The sequence below is a fragment of the Pteropus medius genome, unplaced genomic scaffold, assembly GCF_902729225.1.
Source record: "Pteropus medius unplaced genomic scaffold, Ma_sr-lr_union100, whole genome shotgun sequence".
Taxonomy (NCBI): domain Eukaryota; kingdom Metazoa; phylum Chordata; class Mammalia; order Chiroptera; family Pteropodidae; genus Pteropus; species Pteropus medius.
In genome coordinates, this window is record NW_024352784.1 from 7,006,594 (window position 1) to 7,030,337 (window position 23,744).

Below are 23,744 nucleotides of genomic sequence, written 5' to 3' on the forward strand. Positions count from 1 at the left end.
CACGTGACTCCCCTTCCCGGCTCCCTCGCCATTTTTAAAGCTCCAGGTTTAGCATAACGGAGCGACCTCCCCTACATCCTACTTCAGGGTCGTCACAGAAAGAGGAAGCACAAGGAATAATAAATTCCTTTTTAGACAAAAATGGAAAGAGAGGCCTGAAACATGGAGGTTTTTTTTGCCTGAGGATGCACAGGAAGTACAGTCCGTACTGATCTAGTGGTCATCGTCTCCTAACTGGGTTCACAGCTCCTACCACTTGCGTACGCGTCGTCCCGCACGGGCTGTTCATATCTCAACAGCCATGCTCCAGACAATGTAGGTCCTGACACCGCCCTAGTGCGAGCCATGTTTGCCCATGCCTCAGGTGGACAGACGAGCCCAAAGAGGTAATTAACTCTGAGTGAGGAGCTATATGTCTGTAAGGAGATAGGGCGCTGAATTAATCCACCAGATTTGGAACGCTTGCTTTTTTTCTTTGTTAGGCACTGAAAAGTAAGAGCAGTTAAAACCCTTTAAGTGATCCTACTAGTAACTAAACGTAACCGAGTGTTATGTGCCAGTCACTGTTCTAGGCACTTTACACATATTATTTCATCATTTCCTCTTTATAACAGCTGTATGAGAGTTATTGATGAGAGAGCTAGCAGAATTCAAGTCAGTCAGTCTCTCTAGGCGTCACTTTTCTTGCCTGTAAAATATAATCATGCTGTAGGACTCTTGTGGCTAGAGGACGGGAGGTATGGAGTAGTTTATCTATATCCTCTGAATAGTTAGAGGAACTTTTTAAATTGGGATTAGTTTGTTGGTGGTGAGACAAGGAGGGACACTGAGCAAGGAAAATATTAGGAAGTTGTTGCTATAGTATAAGATGAGAGAGTGACAGTATGGATGGAAATAGGGGTGAATTTTCAGAATCTAGAGATAGATTGGGAGAGAAAGGTGGCGGGGAAGGTGAAGATCAGGATGGATGAAGAATGGCAAGAAGTCAACTATTCCTAAATTTCCAGCCTAAGTGGTCTAGTGGATGCTGACTCATTTCTCCAAGGTGGAGAATTCAGGGGGAGACGTATGCTTTGAAAGTAGCTGACAAATCAAATATGGGAAATGGCTAGTTTGAGGCTTCTCGTGGGATATCTATATGTGGTTAGCTATTTAGTACAACAGCCAATACTTTGCTCAGAAACAGAACCCCCAAATAATCCAGGTAGAAAATTGGCTAAAACCTTTATAATTTAAGAGGATAACTGAAGTCAATACTACAGTTTTTTCCTCACCTTTCTGTGTGAGGTCTTACTGATAATTTTGCTGTAAGACCAAGGGCCAAGGGGATGGATTGTGCAAAAAGAGCTACCAAAACAGGCCTCAGAATGCTTATCCCTAGAAAGGCCTACTGGTAAAATATTGGCCCTTCACTACATCCTGGGAACTTTGATTTCAAGAGGGTTCCTACCAACCTAATTGTTAAGAGTAGTTCATTGTTTCTAAATTGCTTGGGCAAACAATGTAGTTTATGCTAAACACCTACTTTCCTTCTGGGGGTCTGGAATTTTGGTATGTGCTAGGCAAGATGGTACCTGTGTCATCAGCTCCCAGTAAAACCCTGGCCACTGAGTTTCTAATGAGCTTCCCAGGTAGATAACATTTCACACATGTTGCCTTAACTCATTGCTGGGAGAGTTAAGTGCATTCTGTGTGACTCCACTGGGAAAAGACTCTTGGGAAGCCTGTGCCTGGTTATCTCTAGATTTTGCCCATTTGTCATTTCCCTTTGCTGATTTCGTTTTTTATCCTTTAGCTATGAAAAAATCATACCTGTGAATACAACTATATGCTGTGTCCTGTGAGTCTTCCTAATGAATCACTGATGCTGGGGGTGGTCTTGGAGATATCACAAACAATGACCAAGTTGGATTTATCCCAGGAATGGAAGGTTGGTTCAACATATGAAAATTAACCAGTATAATACACCATATTAATACAATAAAGGAAGAAAAGCATGAGTCATTTCAGTGGATATAGAAAAAGCATTTGACAAAATCTATCTACCTTTCATGATTAAAAAATAAACCACTCGCAAACTAAAAAAATTAGGAGTGGAAGGGAACTTCCTCGACCTGATAAAGGACATGTGCGAAATACTGTCAGCTAACATCATACTGAACGGTAAGACTGCTTTCCTGCTAGGATCAGGAAAAAGACAAGGATGTCCACTCTCATAACTTCTATTCAACATTGTTTTGGAGGTTCTAGCCAGGCAATTAGGCAAGAAAAAGAAATGAAAGGAATCCAACTATATTTGCAGATGACTTCATCTTGTAGCTATAAAATACTAAGGAATCAACACACAAAACTATTAAAGCTAATATATGCGTTTAACAAGGTTGCAGAATAGAAAATCAACATAGACAAAAATCAGTTGTATTTTTAACATTTTTAATTGATATATAATACCATAACGAAATTTATAATCTTAAGCGTTTTCAACAGTATTGTTCAATGTTTTTAAGTACATTCTCATTGTTGTGTAACCATCACTATTATCCACGTATAGTTTTCATCTTGCAAAACTAAAATTCTGTACCCATTAAATAATAACTGCTCATTCACCCCACCCCCAGTCCCTGGCAGAAGCACCATTTTGTTCTCTGCTTTATGAGTTTGACTAGATACTTCAAAAAGTGGAATCGTATAGTATTTGTCTTTTGTGACTGGCTTATTTCACATAGCATAATTTTCTTAAGGTTAATCCGTGTTGTTGCATGTGTCAGAATTTCCTCCCTTTTCAAGGCTGAATAACATCCCATTGTATATTTTACTACACTTTGTTTATCCATTTATCCATCATTGGATTCTTGGGTTGCTTCTATCTTTTGGCTGTGGCGAATAGTGCTACTATAAACACAGGTATACAGATATCCCCTTAAAATCTTGCTTTAAATTGTTTTGGGTTTACACCCAGAATTGAAGTGGCTGACTCCTGTGGTAATTCTATTTTTAATTTTTTGAGGTACTACCATACTTTTTCCCTAGCGATTGCACCATTTTACATTCCCACTAACAGTGCACAAGGATCCCTATTTCTCATATCCTCAACACCACTTGTTTTTTCTTTAAAAAAAAAAAAAAATAGTATCCATCCTAATAGGTGTGAGGTTAATCAAAATTTGATTTTGATTTCCCTAATAATTAGTGATGTTCAGTACCTTTTCATTTGCTTATTGGCCATTTGTATATCATTGGAGAAATGTCCATTCAAGTCTTTTTGCCCATTTTAAAATCAGATTTTTTGTTGTTGTTGAGTTGTAGAAGTTCTTTATATATCGTAGAGATTAACCCCTAATCAGATACACAATTTTCAGATATTTTCTCCCATTCTACGGATTGCCTTTTCACTCTGTTTATTGTGCTTGATGCACAGAAGTTTTCCATTTTGAGGTAGTCAAATTTATTTCAATTTTTTCTTTCCTTGCCTATGCTTTTGGTGTTATATCTAAGGAATCATTGCCGAACCCAGTGTCATGAAGCTTTTCTTCTGTGTTTTCTTCTGAAGTTTTTATACTTTTAAGTCTTTCAGTTAGGTGTTTGATGGATTTAATTTTTGCATATGGTGTTATTTAAGGGTCCGATGTCATTCATTTACATGTAGATACCTAGTTTTCCCAGGACCATTTGTTGAAAAGACATTATTCTCCCCATTGAATTTCCTTGGCATTCTTGTCAAAATCATTTGACCATATATGTGAGTGTTAATTTCTGGGCTCCATATTTTATCTCATTGATTCATATGATTGTCTTTATGCCACATGTATTTCTACTACACTGCTGTGATTATTGTAGCTTCGTAGTAAGTTTTGAAATCAAGAAGTGTTAGTCCTCCAACTTTGTTCTATTTCAAGTTTGTTTTGGCTAGTCAGGATCCCTTGAGATTCCATATGAATTTTTGGATTAATTTTCTTACTTCTTCAGAAAATCCATATTAGGGTATAGTCTTGATATCTTAATAATATTGTCTTCAGGTCCATAAACATGAGATGTCTTTCCATTTATTTTCACTAACACTTTGTATTTTTTCAGTGTACAGATCTTTCATATCTTTGGTTAAGTTTATTCCTAAGTAAAAAATCAGTTGTATTTCTATACACTAGCATGAACAACCTAAAAGTGAAATTAAGAAAAACAATTCCATTTATAATACCATCAAAATGAATAAAATACACAGGAATATATTTAACAAGAGAAAACTACTAACATTCTTGAAAAAATTAAGACTTAAAGGAAAAGACATCTCATGTTTATTAATTGGAAGACTTACTATTGTTAAGAAGCCAATAATCTCCCAAATGATCTGCACATTAAATGCAATCCCTTTCACAATTCCAACTGCCTTTTTTACAGAAATGACAAACCAAACTGAAAATTCATACGAAAATTCAAAGTACCCAGAATAGTCAAAGTATTTTTTTTTAAAGAGCCAAGTTAGAGGATTCACTTCTTCATTTCAAAGCTTCCTACAAAGTTACAAGACTGTGTAGTACTGCCATTAGGATAGATGTATAGATCAGTGGAATTGAATTGAGAGTCCAGAAGTAAACCCAGACATTTCTGGTCAATTGAGTTTTAACAAGGATGCCAACATAATTCAACGGCAGAAAGAATAGTCTTTTCAATAAATGGCTCTGGCACAACTGTATAGCCACATGCAAAAGAATGCATTTGGGTCTCTAACTCACACCACATACAAAAATAACCCAGAATGGATCAAAGACCTAAACTTAAGAGCTAAACCTACAAAACTCTTTCTTGCAAAGAAACATAAAATAAATTTTTGTGACAATAAATTAGGCAATAGTTTCTTAGATATGATATCTAACGCATGAGCAAAGAAAAAAACAAATTGGACATCATCAAAATTAAAAACCTTTGTGTGTCAAGAACACCATCAAGAAATTAGAAAGATAACTTGCAAAATCAGAAAAAATACTTGCAAATCATGTTTTTGGTAAGGGGCTGCTATCCAGAATATATAAGGGACTCTTACACATCAACAATGAAAAACCAGATAACCCAATTAAAAATGGGCAATGGATTTTAATAGATGTTTCTGAAAAGAGGATAGATAAGTAGCCAAAAAGCACATGAAAAGATGGTCAACATGATTATCAGGAAAATGCAAATTAAAACCACAATGAAAAACCACTTCCTATCCTCTAGGATGGTTGTAATAAAAAAGACTGACAGTAATAAGTGTTATTGAGGTAGAGAAATTGGAAACCTAATGTATTGCTATGGAAATGTAAAAAGATTTCAGATGCCATATAAAACAGTTCAGCAGTTCCTTAAAACATGAAACAGAGTCACCATATGATCTAGCAGTTCCATTCTCAGGTGTATACTGAAGAGAATTGAAAACAAACACTTGTACACAATGTTTTTATTCATAATAGCCCAAGAGTGGAAACCATACAAATATCAATCAACTGGTGAATGGATAAACAAGATGTGGTATGTACATATAGTGGAATATTATTCATCCATAAAAAGGAATGAAGTACAGATTCATGCTAAAACATGGATGCAATCATGAAAATGTGCCACATGAAAGAAGTCAGACATAAAAGGCACATGTGGTATGACTCTGTTTATGTGGACTGCCCACAGCAGGCAATCCTTACAGACAGAAAGTAGATTAATGATTGCCAGGGGCCAGGGGGAATAGGGGAATAGTGAGTGACAGATAATAAAACCGGGTTTATTTGGGGGATGATGACAACCTTGTGAATATATTGAAGACCACTGAATTGTATATATACTTTAAAATGGTGAATTTTATGGTATGTGAATTATATTTCAATTTTAAAAACCAAGAAGAAAGTCTTTTAAATAAAATTTATAAATACTTTTATTTTGGAAACCATTGTATAAGTACGTCCAGATTATTAAAAGTGGCTGTGTCACAGGACAGTCATCCTAAAGACTGCTTCCTAACCTATCACATGCCTTTTCTGGTTGTGGACTGTTGCCTTTCAGCCTTGCCTCTTTGGCACTGTCCTAATTCGCCTTACAACATCTCCCAGGAAAATTCCAGCCCTGCCTTCTAGATCAGTCTGAATCTAAAGCCAACTTTCCGATTTTTTAGCATTGAGCAAGTTTGCTTCTTTGTTGTCAGTAAGCCCTAGTTACCAGCAAAATTCATGTTTGTTTGTTTTTTTTTAAAGACTTGAAATACAGAAAATCTACTTTTATGGTTCAAACTAGAGTCAGCATAAGTTCTAATCAGATCCTATCATTAATCAAATTCTTCTTGGCTCCAAATGATAGAGTAAGAGCTATTCGATTTCGTGAGTTCATGATGCAATTACTGGTATCCCACTAGGTAGCAATAATGCCAAAGAGAAAATAACATGGACATTTTAACAGAACATGAAACAAATGCAAGGAAGAGGGAAGGCCATCTCCTCTACTATAAGCTTCAGCTTTCTGTAATAGTTGTTCCTAATGATGGACTTTGAGTACGCTGCTGAGACGCATGCTGGTTTTCTAGAGCTTCTCTTAGGAATTGCTGATATTTCAATGAGAATTTTCAAATATAGTTCAACATTTCTATAGTCTATTTTAAAGACTTGAAATCAAGTGAAAGTTGAGAGGCAAATTGAATGGGAAACAGGATGACACTTCATTTTTCATGATAGAAAGAGCTTTTGTATAGAAAGGAGTGCGTACAGGGGTAGAGATCAGAGACAGATCATTGAGATGTGAAGACCCAGTGGAGGCAAGAGGGAAGGTAGCAGGTCACGGAGACAAGCAGAGGGGATGTGGCAAAAATGGAGACACCTTCTCCTTGGAGACAGGCAGGAGAAAGATAGATGCTTGAGAGTGGATAAAGTGGCTCTGAAATGAGCAAGAGGAACAATAATGAAGATGTAGGTGGCCTATAATGAACTAGAAGGTTCCTAGTTAACTTTTCATTTGAGATAAGACGATGTGCTAATGTTGCGAATATCATCACATCCCCTTAGAGTGTTCTCTTAGATTTTCATTTAGACTTTTAGGACCTCAAAGAGCTCATGAAAAGTCATTGAAGAATCAAAATGACACAAGCATTCATCTCACCCAGCATTTAACTTCACTATAATATTTTTATTATTTGTTATAATTCCACCCCCATCAAATGATCCAGTATAGTGCACCAAGTCTCAATTTTTTTTTACAAGAGAAGCACTCTTCTGTATCCTCTGGTCTCATAATCTGAGATGTGGGCTCACAGCCATGTTCTGGACCCCACTCTCAGCCCCAGAAAAGACTCCTTTGAACTCTCTCAAGGCTGCCATAGCACTGTCACCTTTAGCCTCCAACACAGCATGTTACTTCTGCTTGACTGATTCTAAGTGAAAATTTCATATAAATCATTGAGAAGCATTATACCTGGTCATTTCTCGCCAGCATAGATCAGCTTTCATTCCATTAAGTGAAATTGATTCAAAAGTTCTTTACCTGAACAGTTAAGTGTTTTTAATCAGAATTGTAAATAGTGATCAACTCTGTTTGTTGGTAAAAAACTTTGCTATGAATCTTTCTGTATTCCAAGAGTAAGGAAAATTTATCAAATCAACATTCGTAGATGAGAATCATATTCAGGTTGGTAGCGCACCTTAAAGTCATCTAGTGTAACCTCTTCTCAAATGTGTTTATTATACTCCTGCAAATTAGCACTTCAGCCTAAACCCAAGTGTCCCCTATTGGTGAGAATCCACTCTCAAGTTATTAGAAACTAGTTTTTCTATAGGATAAACAGAAAGCTTTTGCCTTATGGCTTCTGCCTTCTGGGTCCAACTGTTTTCCCATAGGGTCACAAAGAACAAGTCCAAGGCCTCTTTAAGGTGTCAGTTCTCCAGAGGCTAAAGATAGAAATCAAGAGTATCTTTCTCACATCTATAATTCACCTAGTTGGCAAATAGCCTTAAAAATTATTTTGGGGAAACTTGATGTATTTGCAAATTTCTTTTCTCGATAGTAAGAGAACAATTCATCTATCCCTAGGGTGATAAAAAATTTCAACCTTCATTAACTGTTATAGAAAATTCTTAGTTTTCCATGTGCCCCAAAGTTTAAAATAAAACTGTTTGCAAACACATCATGCTAAATACATGAAATTATTTAAATTTTTTATTATGACATATATTAAGTGAAAGAAATGACATAAGTATTATAATAAAACATTTTGAAAGAAAAAGTTACACAATTAGGCTAATAGCTATAAAATAGCTTTAGGCCTAGCTTATAACATCAAGAGTTCTGATCAGACTGTAGTGAGACACTGAACATTTCATTAACAAAAATATTGGCACTAGCCACAACATATTCTGGTTGTCACAAGGAGTATTGTATTTAAACAACTATGCACTGCAATTCTAACACACTAGGTGTTCATACACTGCAGTTAACCCCCGAAGCTTTAAGCCACCAGGAATTCCCATATTTTCTATGCACAAAATTTACTTTGCGCATTATTGGAGTCACATTTCCAGTTTTCAGTTCTCGCCCCCACCCACCCCCCACACACATGCAGTACATTATATGTGGTAGGGAGCACTCTGGCTTCCCTTATTTGACTAACAGCATGTTCCTATTACCTCAACAGTCTCATGTTAACCTTGAAGCTTCTGCTTTAGCTCCTATCTCCTAGAAACAAAATAAAGCATTCTGAGAACCTATTCCAGGAATAATTTTTTTATGCATAGGAAAATAAAGCATTTCATATATCTGAAAATCCAAGAGGCATTCTGATCAAACACTCCCCTGAATCCCAGCTATTACTTTAAAATTGAAATGAAAATCTAACATATACCACTTACAAATTCTATCTGGAATTTGTATTTTTTGCCTGGAAATCCAAGATTCCCAGGCTTCACCTCTGAACAGATGAGGATAGCCAAGAAATTGACACCCCACATTAGCTGATGATAAAAGTGGCTTGGATAGAAATTATGACACACTTAGATGAATTTAATTCTTTACAAGAATACACTTTTGCTACAAAGGTGAGAAATTAGAATGGCAAAATTATATGGCATTTAAAGTCATGATAAAATGTGCTATGTAAGACTGCTAGAATCAGCAGCTCTACCAGTGGTCAAAATATTTTTTTATCAAATGAGGAAATTGGAATTTGAAGCTAATATCCTTTTCTACCATGTTTCCAGCAGACGAACATTCCTGTGGAATTAAGTCAATTTAATAATAAGAATCAAATTGAGCAATTCTAGTTTTTCCTTCTTTTACAGATTGAAAAGAAACCAAACGGTGCCCCACCCGCCCCTGATCCCAGCACAGGACACTCCCTTTCAGGATGTATACAAAACCTCCTGGCAGGTTTGGGCAAGTTACAACAATTCAGATACCATTATCAAGAAGCTATTTTCATAAGAGAACAAAACACCAGACCAACACTGAGAATACCCTAGTTAGGCATCACAAAAATCACGTACTGTTAAGAATATGCTGTTAACTGCCAAATTTGGGTTATTATAGCTGTTCCAAAGTTAAAAATCCATTTACACTAATATAAATTAGATCTGCGTTTGTGTAATTTTCATGCAATGATCTTAAAGCTTTGGAGACAAGGATTATTAGCCTAATTTCAAAGCTCGTCCATATAGCAGTATTGATATGCACCAACTCTGCTAAAGGGCAAGAGAATGAACGACCATGGCACGAATTTTTGAACAATTTTTGATTTAATTACATAATGCACCTGTAGATGTTTCTAGCATAAACACAATCGTAAAAATCTACATCCTATTTTGGGGTATTTTTCCACTTCCCATCCCTTAAAAGCTGTACAGTTATAAAAAATGTGACTCTCAAGCAAAATAAACTTTTTTTTTTTTTTTGCAACATACAAAATAAGTTAAACGATTCAGAAGGTCTTGAGCCATTACGTTTCCCAGTGACTGTGTTCTGGCCATCCATGGCATGACATGCAGCTCCTGGGCTATACCAGAACTCAATAAATACAGGTTAAACAAAACCCCAAACACTTAAAGTAGATTTCTTTAGAAACTGATGAAAGTTAAGAAAACATATAGTTAGGGTTAACAATACCATTCTTAACTTACATTATCCAGTGGCAAAATGAACAAGGCAGGTCACTCAGTCCCTAGTGCATTTTCTAGCTTGTACCGATTTGGCAAAACACACAAACGTAGTTCCTTTAAAAATGTTTTTTCTTATTCAAAATGTCTAAGGAGCTTAATTAATAAATCTCTATGCATTTATTAATTTGTTATGCCCTCTCATATAACTTATGCACAGGATAGAAATCTTAAAGCTATTAAAATAAAAACATCTTCATTAACTGAAATCACTACAATGTGCCAGAATTGGGATTGCAGCATTTCCCAGAGCAAAATGGTAGAAATATAAAATGAAAAAAAAATATTGAGCTTACATATGACCAAAATGAAGGGGGAAATCCACTAATGGAATCCTACTCTAATCATTTTCTGAGAGTTTATATGAATTAAAAAAGCATTGAGTGTACAATCAATCTAAAGTGGTTATATACCAAGCACACTACATTTTGGCTTTTAACAACTGTTGCTTGCTGGGGAATGACACTATATTCAATATATGTTACATAGTTACTTAGCAATTCTTGGCACTCAAAAAATGTTAAATGACAATTTAAGTTGGAGTGATATATTCTGAAAACAAATAAAGTGTACACATAACACAATAACCCAGCTTAAATACATTGATAGCAAAAGACCTTGTCTTCCAGGATTGGTATAAAAACAATGAAGAAAATCAGCAGTTAGCTTGCCACTTTCAAGACAGGTTTATAGGTACAAATCTGGGAATGGTGGAAAAAATAGGAATGGGTTTTATTCTAAGGAAGTTTAATAACAGATATTAAGCAGAGGACTAGGTAGATTACAGCAGATTTGCAGTTTGACATTCTCGTTTCTTGAGAGAACCAAGTATATTTTTAGAATGTCAAACCAAGAAGAGGAACTTCACTATTTTTCTCTAGACTTTCTGTAATTAAAATTTCTTTATTTCATATCAGTTAGTTATTCGCCTTATTACTTGTCAATTAACCATTTCAGAGGATTTCCTCTAACATCTAAAGTATGTATACACACACATATATGTGTATATGTATATTATATATATATATATGTTCATTAAAAAAAAAGATTTATAGCCATGAGGCAACAACCATGAATCACGGACCTGTTCCACTGTGTTGGCGAAGGGCAGAGGGCAGAGTTCACAACTTTTTCTGTGTATTAAACTTGTAGATTCATTAGGCTCCTTTAAGATGTACAGTAGTACAAACTAGCAAATGGTTATCATTTTTCAACCCACAAACATAAGCTAAAAAGGCATTCCTTATGGCAAAGTCAATCCCACTTAAAAGTAGCTAACATTTTCCCACCATTTTATCGTTAAATAACAAGTCTACATGTTTCTTAATATATGTACTTTGCTCAAATGTATATAATGGGATGGTTTCCATCAACCGAAATATGAAAACTGGAACTTGTAATATTATTTTAAAAATCGTTTTTTCAACAACTTCTTTAGCATTTGAAGTCCTTGGAACTTTGGCAGTTCACATTTTTTAAAGAAGATTCTTTATTCTCTTTGTTCTCTGAATTTGCACCCTCGACCAACTGGAAAAAGATGTGTTAAGGAAACCTAACCTTAACATATCAGGTATAGTCTTCGAAATCTCTCTGCCATCATTCTCTAGTAATGTGTCAACAATGTAAAATGTTTTACACTAAACACTATTTCATCAGCACGCCTACAAAAACAAAACGTGTATTTGCAGTCTGAGTTTTTTCACATAACTTAATTCAGAGCTTCTGCTTTGTGAAAATTTGGCTCACTTTCAAACCTTTACAGAAATTGCAAACCAAATATTCTGAGTACTAAACTATAATCTCTCCTTAATACATTTGCTATATAGACTGTGGAGTTTTATATCAGGAGTCTGACTTGTATTTCAAAAAAGGGGGGTTAAAGTATTAAAAGCTCTATAATACAGCAGCTATTGTGAACCAAAATCCATGGTTAGTACTCTAATAACAAGGATTGAAGATGTTCTAAACTCTAGATGAATTGCTGCTGTCCTATGCCCTGTCCCGTGCCTAATGACTGAAATATGTTCTTTGGATACAGGGCATTTACTTTTTCCTAATTTTATAAACTTAATCAAAGTATGTTCAGAGTTAATACTTTAGTGAACAGCCTCTTTCAAGAACTGAACCTAAACACCAAGTAGCAGAATTTTCAACTGTTTAACATTTAATCACCCATACTTAATCTGCATAGTAATAACTTATAAGTATCAGCTGTTTAGATTACACTCTTTGTAGATCAAATATAGTTAATTGGTTTAATCAGAATATAAGGTTAGAAGGGATACACTATCAAGTTCACAAACATTTAATTCAAGTTTGATAAATAACAGGCAGCAAAAGTGGCATCGTAACCCATGTCAGCGGGACACTTGCTAAGTGGAACTTCTTCACTATGATAAAAATTACCTTTTGCTCTCTGTAGCAGAAGACTAAAAAGAACTCCTTATTTCACATTAGGCATCCTGTAAAAGAAATAATCTACCCACTTAATACGTTTTATCACTTGCTTAACTGAAGAGTAAAACTAATAGATGGAGGCAGGAGCTGTTGTGTCCAGAGGTAGAGACAGGGTACATGGGAGTTTCGACACGGCAGTGGCTTTACCAGCTGCAGGACTAAAATGGTAGAGGAAGACTGGGGGCAGGATAGGCCACTTGCACATTCTAACCACTTACCTTGCACTAGTAGGAATCCTTCCATTGCCTGTCTGTTTTAGATAGTTCAAAAGGCTACCATTCATAACTTTCAAATAAATGAACCTAGCTAGAAAGGAGCTTGTAAATGAATGTGGCTCCTTGCATAGCCCTGCTCTCCTGTCTGTGAATGTAAGCCCTTCCCTCCCTTCCAGTGGAACATTGTCTCAAAATAAAAATCACAACTTGCTTGGAACCACATGCTATTTGGTGCATCCTATTTTTAGGCTGCTTTCATTATTTTATTTTTTATACAGATACATATACATTGCTAGAATCAAAGCAAAAATATTAATGGGCAGGTACTACAAAACTAAAATGAAACAAAACAAACAAAAGAACCAACACATGAAAAACAACAGCTATAAACTTTCAAGGCCAAAAAGATAAGATTTAAGGGCAACACCTGTTGAAGGAAAAGGAGTATAAAATTTCTAGAGAGGTATTTATAATGCAAGTCTAATGCCAGCTTTTTAATAATAAAAAAAAAGAAGTGCTTTACTATACACTGACTAGCACATATAATGCTTAATTTGGAAAGAAAATTTAATGAAGTTCCTTGGGCCAGCAGCAGATATGGTGTGTCCATTGCCGGCAACAGACACAACACTGGAACAGAAAAACCCAAATCCCAGGGCAAAAGTATTCACAGAAGTAATGGCTGAAGGTTTCAGAATTTGACAGGCAAGGTTTAATCACAAGTGCTACACTTTGTACAATGTTATTTATGGCTCTGCCTGAAATTTTACAGCTGTAACAGAAACTAAGACAAAGTTCATATTTTTAGTGTCAATTACATGTTAGATATTTAGTTACAAACCCCTTTTTCTTGAAACAAAGGGCTTAGCTTTTTTAAGTGTTGAGATGTTTGAAATGGATGTCATGCCTATTAAGTACATTGGTGGTTCTCAATCAACGGTATGTTGGTTGTGTGACTATTAATGAATTTTAATAGAAGTCTAATGGCCAAAGGCCGAAACTACATTCAAACCCTGCTAATATATCCAGGCAGATAGGAAATTCCAACACACACACACACACACACGCTTACATACACACATATACACACACATACATGCTAAAACTCAAACTAAAAACCTCCCAAAGGAACTGCTTTGTTTGTAGACTTCAATTTGAAGTAGATACTAAGGGCAAGAATAGACCAGTTAAAATTCACCTGAAAATCCTTTCCCCTTCTTCAAATGTGCTAAAATACCGCTGTCAGCTTAGCATCTCTTCATGTATGTTATGTATAAATGTATTTCTTTCAAAATGATCTTTCATAGATTTAAATATCGAGTGGCCAGAAGACAAGAGTGATACCATCTGCAAAGTCTACAGTCCACTCGGGCCTTAAGAAAGACCACATTCATTTCACTAATAACTCTCCATGATAGTATATTAGAGGCCACTTCATCACCACTGCAGAAAGCTGTTTTAGAAAATTTGTTGCTAGCACAGTCTGGTTGTCAAAGCTTCATTATACATTTTACTGTACAAATGCTTTTCAGATGATTTTTTTTTTTTAAACAAGAATCTCCGCTATAACAGAAACTTAAAAGTTTTTTTACGATGGTACTTTCTTGGTCTCTTCTTTATTAATGTGGTTATCTCCAATAGTAAACAAGTTGATTTCATGAATGCTGTTACTAAATGACTTATGTATGATGTTATCTACAATTCTCAAACTGCAACGATACAGACTTGAACTTTTAAACAGTCTGTTAACCATCATCTATGCCATGAATGTTTAAATATAATATATATTTAATATGAAAAAGCTAAAGCACAAGTGCTTTCTCCCACCCCTAATTCTGTTTTGGGCCCTCGCAGATTCGGAATGCATTCTTAACCACCCTTTTTCACAAAGTCAGGAGAGCTCAGGAAATATAAAGTCAAAAATATACAAATCTTTGTTGTTGTTATAATAAGATTTTTTTTTCCATGAATGAAATTACCAAGGACCATGAGCTTGGAAAAAGAAAACCAAAAGGAATTTACAGCAATTATTTATCTTCAGAGTTCAAAACTGGTCACTTCACAGAAAGACTTCAGGGTTCGTTGAAATTTTTCTTCTAAAAAGTCATTCTGTAGTGGAGTTTTCTAGGAAAAATAAAACAGCTTTTAATAACTGGCCCGCTGGTGTGAGAGCTACCGTGGAATAAATTAGCACAAAAAATGGAAAAAAGTCTTATAACTGTTCACTGTTACAGACATAATCAACAAGGTCAGTCACTCTCAAAAGCTCATCTTCCTCCTCTTCTGGTGCCCCTGCATCCTGCCCACCACTTGTCCCATTGGGGGCCAAGCTTGCACCGGCTGTACTGTTGTCCTTGGGGGTCTGAGGCTTCTCAGTTGGCTTGCCAATCAAGTTTTCAATGGCTTTGCCAGGACTCTGTCCATTAGTGGAAGGTAAATCCACTAAGCTATAGTCCAATGGGCTCCCCACTTTGCCTACATTTTCAAAGTCCTCTTCCTCATCACTGTCTATCCGATAGGGTTTCTTGGAGCTCTCTTGTTCTGAGGGGAGGACCCTGGGCTGGCTGTCATGGGCAGCCTGATCTGCATCTCCATGAACATTGTCACAACTCTCCTCCTCGTCTGTCTCGATCCGGTGTAGCCGTTTTCGGGATGGTTTGCCTTCCTCTTCCTCCTCCTCATCTGCTTCTGAATACTCATCTGTGCTTCGACCCCGCTTTCGAACTGACCGCTTTGATTCTTTAGCTAGCTCATCATCTTCAGAGTTCTTGGACATATAGCTCTCTGGAATAAACAGTACATTTAAGCCAATGGCACAGTTAACCATAAACAAATTTAAGTAATTCCCCCTTTTCTTTCCCATATTCACCGCACGTCCTGCTTTCAGACTTGCTTGTACATAAATGTTTCCCTTCAATAACTGGCCTCATTTCTCTCTCCTCTCAGTCCCACAACAACGCCTAATATGATTCATGGTACACCTATGATTTTAGGAAAGAGCAGAATCAGATTTCTTGGAGAAATCATGCCAAATTGGATATCGAAAACACTGCACTCTCATCCCATGTTATTAAACGTCCTTGGTAGTCTTTAAATGTCTTCTCTTCTTTCTCTGTACCTCGCCTAGTCTCATGACTTGGCATAACATCTATATGCCGATGACTTTCACATTTGTTTTAAGCAACCCTTCAATTCCAGACTCATGTATCAAACTGCCTACTCAACATTTATGCTTGGATTTCTGAAGAGACATCTCAAACCTAATATGTCTATCACTGAGCTGCTAAACGTCTTCCTTAGACCTGTGTGATTCTGGGCTCCAGCATCCTAGTTACTGGCAACGCTATTCTTCCAATCACTCAGTCATCCTTGATGCCTTTCTCCCACCTACCCTAACAGTAAATTCTTTGGATTTATCTTCAAAATATATCTATACTTTGGCCTTTTTTCACCCCTTTACTGATACTGCCCTAGTCTTACCCACCATTATCTCACCTGGCCTATTTCAATGGCCTCCCAACTGGTCTCCTAGATTCTGCCCTTGTTCTCTTCAATTTATGCACAACCCACCTACCATAGCAAATGAAGACATAAGTCAGATCATATCGCTCGTTTGCTCAATATCCTCCAATTATTTCTCATCTTAAAAGAAAATCCAAAGTCTATACAATGGCCAACAGCACTATCCAGTGTGGTAGCCAGCAATCACATGTGGCTATTTTCAATTTAAATTCATTAAAATTAGGTAAAAATTAAAATTTCAGTTCCTCAGTTATACTAGCCAGATTTCAAGTGCTCAACAGTTACCTGAGACTACTGGCTACTATTTTGAACAGCACAGATACAGAAAATTTCTATCACTGCAGTAGTTCAACTAGATAGCACTGCTCCTCCTCAGGGGTTGGCAAATTATTTTTGTAAAGGGAGGTCCCAATAGTCTCTATTACAACTACTTAACTTTGTAGGAAAACAGTTCAGACTGTATGTAAACAAATCAGTGTGGCTGTTGCAATATAACTTGATTTACAACACCTTTATTTACACAAACAGGTAGGCTGTAGTTCGATGTCTATTGCTCTACATGATCTGGTCCCTGTTGATCTCTCTGCTTCATCTCATACTATTCTTCCTTTCACTCATTCTCCTCCAACCACCCTGGCTCCCTTCTGTTCCTATTCCCAGAACATGCCAGGCACAAACTTTCCTCAAGACCTTCACATTCGTTGTTCTACCTATCTGTATATACAATTCTTTTAGATAACTGCATGACATACACCCAACATTTCTTTCAGGTCTTTACTCAAATGTTGTCTTTTTAGTAAGGAATTGCTGTAGTACCTTATCTGAAATTCCAACTACTCTCCTAACCTTCCTTTCTCCTTTATTTTTCTCCACAGCATTTATCTCCACCGAATATATCATATATTCTATTTATTTACCTTGTTTATTGTTTCTCTCCCTACAACTAAAAGAAAGAGTTGCATGAGGGAGTTATATCTTTTTGGCTTTGTTCACTAGTCTATTCCCAGTGCCTAGAACAGGGAATAGTTCAATAAGTGTTTGTTTTTAATAAGTGAATTAATGAGTTTGTTTGTCTTTAATGACACATGACACACACTCAACCAGATGTTCAACTCCCTTCTTTAGCCTCCCATACCCAAACATTTCTTTTCCCTTTTTCTCCTGGCATGGGCTCAAACTTAATTTGATAAAGATCTATGGAAGCAAACAGTCTTCAAAACGAATCATTAACAATAAAAAATTCACTATAGAAAAAAAGAAATGAAAGAAGGTGAGGATGAGTCATTTAAAATGAACTTAGGAAGAACTCCAGAACAACTACAAAGACTAAATGGATATCACGAATTCACATTTTAGAGATTTTTCTAAACTTCTGGTATGCGGCACAATTTTAAGAAATGAAACAGTTACCGACTGAAGCTCACTGTCAAGGTAGAGAGGAACAGTAGGTATTTTGGTTTGGAACTGTTCAGCTATTCACGGCATCAAATCATGGGAGGTTATTTCAAAATGAGGTTCATAAATAATATGGGAGCAGAAGAAATCTTGCTCAGATCACAATTTTCTGAGATGATTCTAGTTTCAACGAAGAATTTAATTATTATTATGGAGACCTTAAAAATTTGATATCAAGTATCATTTATTTAAACTATAAATTGTGACCAGGCATAAAATAATGAGTTTTGTCTCAAAGATATTACTGCTTAAATTTCTTAGAAATGGTACAGGATCATAATCCTGAGTTCGCTTTATAACTTCTATTTCTAACTTGTCCAAACTTCTGAGATCTGTTCCGTACCTTCACTCTCTGAGCTGGAAAGCCTGCGCTTGTGAACTCGTCTGATTTCTTTACCACGTCGTATACTCTTCTGGGAACCATCACTTTCTGAATCTTCTTTGTAGTTAATTTGTCTTTTCTGGTTCCTCCTTGACCGCCTTCGCCGAGTTTCTACATAATCATCACTGAAATCATCGCTAAAATCACTTTCTGAAAAATAAAAAGGGGAGAAAAGGTCACGTACGAACTTTATGTCAATTAAATAGAAATGCAGTTAGCTTAGGTTATCAAAATATAAAGCTACTAAGCAGAGTTCAGTCATAATTTTTAAACAAATAATAACTTTAAGTCCCTTTTCTTTTTAATATGAATAAATCTGTGGGGCTCTTATGCCAAACCTCGTAAATGTATTTTTTTGGCAGTCAATCCTCAAAATGAAAGGATGTCCTATACAGTCCTTATCTCATTCAACCTAGAGCTACCCAGTCAGCTGCACGGCCACCACAACTATTCTTCCTGATGGATGGTTACTATTCTGCCTCATGATAATAAGCTGTTCCTATGTATGTAGCTGTATGGCTAGTCATAACTTTACAATGTACCAGTTAAGCTCTCTAACCACAGAAAATTGATGAGCCTGATTTCTAAGACATACAGAATTAGAGTTCTATTTTTGGCTTTTTTTCACATGGAATTAAAATCTGCTAAATACAGCACACAGGACAACTCAAACTCTCAAAGCATTGCTAAATAGCACTGTTCTTGTCATCTCTGATCAATAAATCAGAATCAGACTATGGCACTATGTGACAGCAATTTTTCAGGAGTGCTAACAAATTCTGCTTAATTATCATATCCAGCCTTGTTTTCTAATGGACTTCAAACATTTCAAAATGGCTAGCCAATAGTTTAGAGTGGTTCTCAATTGGCCAAATTTGGGATAAATTGAGCCTCTAGTTACGGTAACATATTCATTGACTAAAATAAGAACCCACACATATATACTAATGTAAAGAAATAAATATATATGGGAGAAGGGAAAATTCTTACATAACACAACTAATAAATATAAAAGGAACGATGGAGCTAGAAAATCATAACAACGAATGCTAAAACGAATGGGTGCAACATCTGATAAGAAACAGGATATTTATAGTTTCAAAATACCTTCCTACAAATTACCTTTCAAGTACAAAGGGAAAAATAATAAAGAGATATGGAGGACATACATTAGCTCTGTGATGTTCCTGCCAAAATTGAGGGACATTTTACAAAATAACTAGTGTGTAATCTTCGAAAACATCAAGGCCAATAAAGACAAAGTTTGAAGAATATTCCAGATTAAAGGAGACCGAAGGGACATGAATAAATGCAACATATATTCCTGGACTGGATCCTAGACTAGGAAAAGAAATTGAAATAAAGAACAATATTGGGATACCTGATGAAATTTGAACGTATACTACTGACTAGATAATATTATTATATCAATATTAAAATTTCTGATTTTGATCATTATACTGTGGGTATATAAGAAAATATTATTGTTCTTAGGAAATAATCACTGACAAAGGGGCATGATGTCTCCACTTACAAAAAGTCCACGAGCCTGGCCAGAGTCTGGGATATAATATTCTTGTTTGAGGATAGCTACCTATCTGTCAGTTCCATAAAGCATTAATGTTATTTTAGCTGCTGTGCCTCCATTATTCAGTTAATAGGGATAAGCATAAATAACATCAACCACGGCTAATTTATAAAAACTAATGAATCACTAATAGTGATCTAAATGTTAGAACTGGTGATCCTTCTCTCTCCAGTAGCTGGACATCTGAGAAAAATGTTCTCAGCTTATTGACAATGATTCCCAAGGAACACTATGAAGATAAAGTCTAGACATGTAAACAGTTGGCAACAGGAGGATACATCGCAATTTTAAATGAATTTAGTATGAAGTTAACCCAACCATCTGTATGTATTTTCTTAGATGTGATTTCAGTGAAAAATTTAGCTACTAGTGAGTCATAATAATACAACTTAAAGTTTTATCAGAAAGCTCATATCCAAATTAAATGGAATTTAAAAATTCTTAGCTCCAGAGTGCACAAGAATTTATCGAGTTGGTGTGACATGGATACAAATTATTTTTACCAGAATCTCTACTATTCTCCTCAGATTCCTCTTCTTCATCATCATCAGAATACTTTTTCTTTGGGGTTTTTCTCCGCAAACGCCTGCTTTGCCTCATTGGCCGGGAAGGATGTCGCCTTAGCCTTCGGCTACAGAAATCAGTGTCGCTGTCATCATTAGATGGTGGGTCTTCTTCACTTTCATCTGGGTTTTCATCAGATACAACAAACTCATCTTGAGATCTATCCAAGAGAAACCAGATGAATCGAAATGGTATAGTTAAAACTGTGAACCCAGTTCTGAGATTTCTGAGTTTAAATTCTAACAAGTCCAATAATTCATATTTGACTGGGAACCCTTCATGGACATGTTGGCAGAAGGTGGCACAGAGGTACACAACAAATGAATGCTCAATTGCAGTTAATGAAATTTAAATACAATTTTGAATATTAAACAAACCACCATAAACCTACTTTGTTTTAATCTCAAAAGAACCAACACTGGCATTCTTGAATCTGTTTTAAAGATCCTGAAAATAAAGAGATCATCTATGTGCACAATGAACAAAAGCTCCATCACAGCATGGCAGTTTCTCTGCTAGCCCTAGTTAAACTTGTATCCAGGGGCTGGGATTGACAGGCAGACCACGCACCCATCACTGATCTTGAATTCGTCCTCACTCTCTTCTTCATCCAGGTTGCTGTCACTGTCCAGATCATTCAGTCGCCGTCGTTTCTTCCGACGAGCAGCAGCTGCCCTCTGGGGTCGTTTATTTTCTTTTCTTTCTTCGTCCAAAATAGTAGAGATGTCTTTCCCACGGTGACCTGTGATGGTGGAGATATCTTTTCCTCGGCCAACTCCTGAATTCAGGGGCAGAGAGATGAGAGGAAGACAGAGAGAGGATGAGAAAGATAACCTTATGTTTACTAAGAGCTTCCCTTTAATATCTAGAGACTGTCCTTATTTGTGCATAGCAGCTCTTCACTTGATTTTCTTCCTACAAATATGCAGTTTTCTCACAACTTCAGCTGAGTTTTGCATTCGTTTATCCAATAGAAGTTCGTTTATTCTATTAACAAATAGAAGTTCACCATGTAGAGAACATCTTTTTTTTTTTACATTCTGATGTAATTCATATTCAATAATATTCACCCCTTTAAAGTGTGTAATTCAGAGATTTTTAGTAGAGTCACAGAGCTGTGCAACCATCACCAGTAATTCCAGAACATTTCCATTACTCCAAAAAGAAACCTCATATCTATTAGCAGTCACTCAAGAATTTCTTCTTGAAAGCTGTCTTTGGACATGGCTTTAGAAAGAGGCCAATCCATTAAAAAAAAACAACTACTGTGTTTGCAGGATAGAAAAAGTTAGAATTAAGCAGCCAAGATGTAAATAAGGTACGTCTCTGGAAAAGCTAGTGACTTCTTCAGTTCCACTATAAACAGACTACTTATTTTTAATCACTTCCAGAGTTTTCATTATCACTAACTGGAAACCATGATGCCCCACACTGGAGCACTGGCAATTCACTACAATAGCTCTTTAATTAAATTACCTTCAAATTCTTCTATTTTAATGTCACCTTTTAAAGACTATGAAATCCATACTGAGTTTTAAAAGGTTAATTTAAAAAAATCATTTAGAGTCTGATCATCTATAAATACAGACAATAGGAAAGTTTCACTGGGTTTTCCACTGGAAGCAGAAGTAGTAAAATTTTTAATCTATGGAGGAACATTTGCATATTATATCAGGTCATAAAACAAAACTACTTTAAAAATAATTAGTAAGATCAGAGTCTACACACTGACACTGTGTCCAGAGATTATTCTGACACTCAGACAGTTAACATCGGTAGTGATCATGATACACACTAGAAAGGAAAAAAGTGCTCACTGCTCTCATTGGGGCATTTCAGTTAATTTACTGGCCAAGTTATATGAACAAGAGAGAATGACACATACCTCCTCCATCAGCCTCTTTGATATCATCTTCTATAGCTTCATCAATTGCTTCATCAAACTCATCAAATCTAAAATATATACAACAATCACATTACAACCTGTCCTACGTATGGGTTAGGAGGATCGCCTGTGAAGTGTTAGAGGCCCAAATATGAAACTGCGCTCTGCCACTTCGGGACTGTGTGACTTGGACTACATTCCCTTGCTCCTGTTAGAATCAATTTCTTTTGCAAAATAAGGTTTTGCAAATTAATGTCTAATATATAAATTGTTGTTTTTCATTTCCAAAGACCATCTATACCAAGTGTTAGCAAATATTTCTGTAAAAAGTCAGATAGCAAATATTCTAGGCTATGTAGACAATAGTCTCTGTTGTAACTACTCAAATATGTCCTGCAATACGAAGGCAGCCATAGATAATATAAGTGAATGACTGTGGCTGTGTTCCAAAATAACTTTATTTATGGATACTGTGATTTAAATTTATTATAATTTTCATAGTATTTTCTTCTTTTGGTTCTTTTTTTTTCAATCATTTATAAATGTAAAAACCACTCCCTGCATCCATTCACTGGAAGTGAGCTAGATTTGGCCCATTGGCCATAGTTTGCCAACCCCCAATTATACAAGTCACATAGCAAGTAAGTTGAACAAAATTAGTGTTCCAGAAATAATATTAAGTGTGATTGAAGATATTATTAAAATTTATAATACAGATGGTCAGAATTTTAGAACTAGGTAAATGTACTTTATCTCACAAAGGCTGTTTCCTCTGACTTAAAGAAAAGGACCAAGATTAGGTAATTCCTAAGATTTCATCACATAGAAAACTCTTTTTATTTTAGAGCTGAGGTAACCAAAAGGATAAAGTGATTTACCTAAAACTATGCTAAATATGGTAATTACTAGCACCATGAGCCGCCTTTATATTTAATTAATTAAAATGAAAACTTCTGTTCCTCACCAGCCTATTTCAAGTGTTCAACAGCCACATATGGCTACTGGCTACTATACTGGAGAGCGAATAAACAGAACATTTCCATAACCATAGTCAATTCTACTAGACAGTGTTAAAATCACACAGCAGATTATTAACAGAGTTAAGACTAACAACCAAATATTTTGCCTTCTGAGTTAAGAAAATCATTACAGCTATGGATTTCCTCTCTAGGAAAATATACATACCAACACAAACATAAATATTATACATAATTTCAGAGGATTCACGAGTTTCAGGTTAAGAACTCTTCAACAGTATAATTTTTATTGGCTATGTAGTGTCTTATCTTACAGTGTACCATAATTTAGTTCAAACGGTTTAACTTTTCATTTTTTTTTTTACCACTATAAACAATGCTATGAAAAAAATTCTTGTTGTTGTAGCTTAAGCTTTTCCTTAAGATAAATTCCGAGAAAATAAAAATCTGTGCATCCATTCATTAGGCTAGGATAACAGATACAGATAAAGCCAGATGCAAAGTTAACAGAAACCACATTTCTCCCAAGGACATAATGCAGCTGCAAT

At 35.8% G+C, this 23,744-nt stretch overlaps 1 protein-coding gene and 1 long non-coding RNA gene across 4 annotated transcripts in view; one reads left to right on the top strand and one right to left on the bottom strand.

Annotated features, from left to right (window-relative positions):
• Nucleotides 1-30: 30 nt before the first annotated feature.
• LOC120590394 (uncharacterized) lies at nucleotides 31-13,007 on the top strand. The gene is made up of 3 exons (XR_005649707.1): nucleotides 31-386; nucleotides 1,796-1,930; nucleotides 9,282-13,007. It is a non-coding gene; the product is annotated as an uncharacterized LOC120590394 (long non-coding RNA).
• A 505-nt stretch (nucleotides 13,008-13,512) lies between these two features.
• Nucleotides 13,513-23,744, bottom strand: part of RSF1 (remodeling and spacing factor 1) — a 107,534-nt gene continuing 97,302 nt past the window's right edge. For all 3 annotated transcript variants that reach the window (XM_039848129.1, XM_039848128.1, XM_039848130.1), the window contains 5 exons: nucleotides 22,220-22,287; nucleotides 20,905-21,112; nucleotides 20,274-20,494; nucleotides 18,144-18,332; nucleotides 13,513-15,607 (listed from right to left, as the gene is read on the bottom strand). In XM_039848129.1, the coding sequence (XP_039704063.1) occupies nucleotides 15,036-15,607; nucleotides 18,144-18,332; nucleotides 20,274-20,494; nucleotides 20,905-21,112; nucleotides 22,220-22,287 (1,258 nt within the window). In that variant the 3' untranslated portion in view covers nucleotides 13,513-15,035. The remainder of the gene's footprint in view (nucleotides 15,608-18,143; nucleotides 18,333-20,273; nucleotides 20,495-20,904; nucleotides 21,113-22,219; nucleotides 22,288-23,744) is intronic.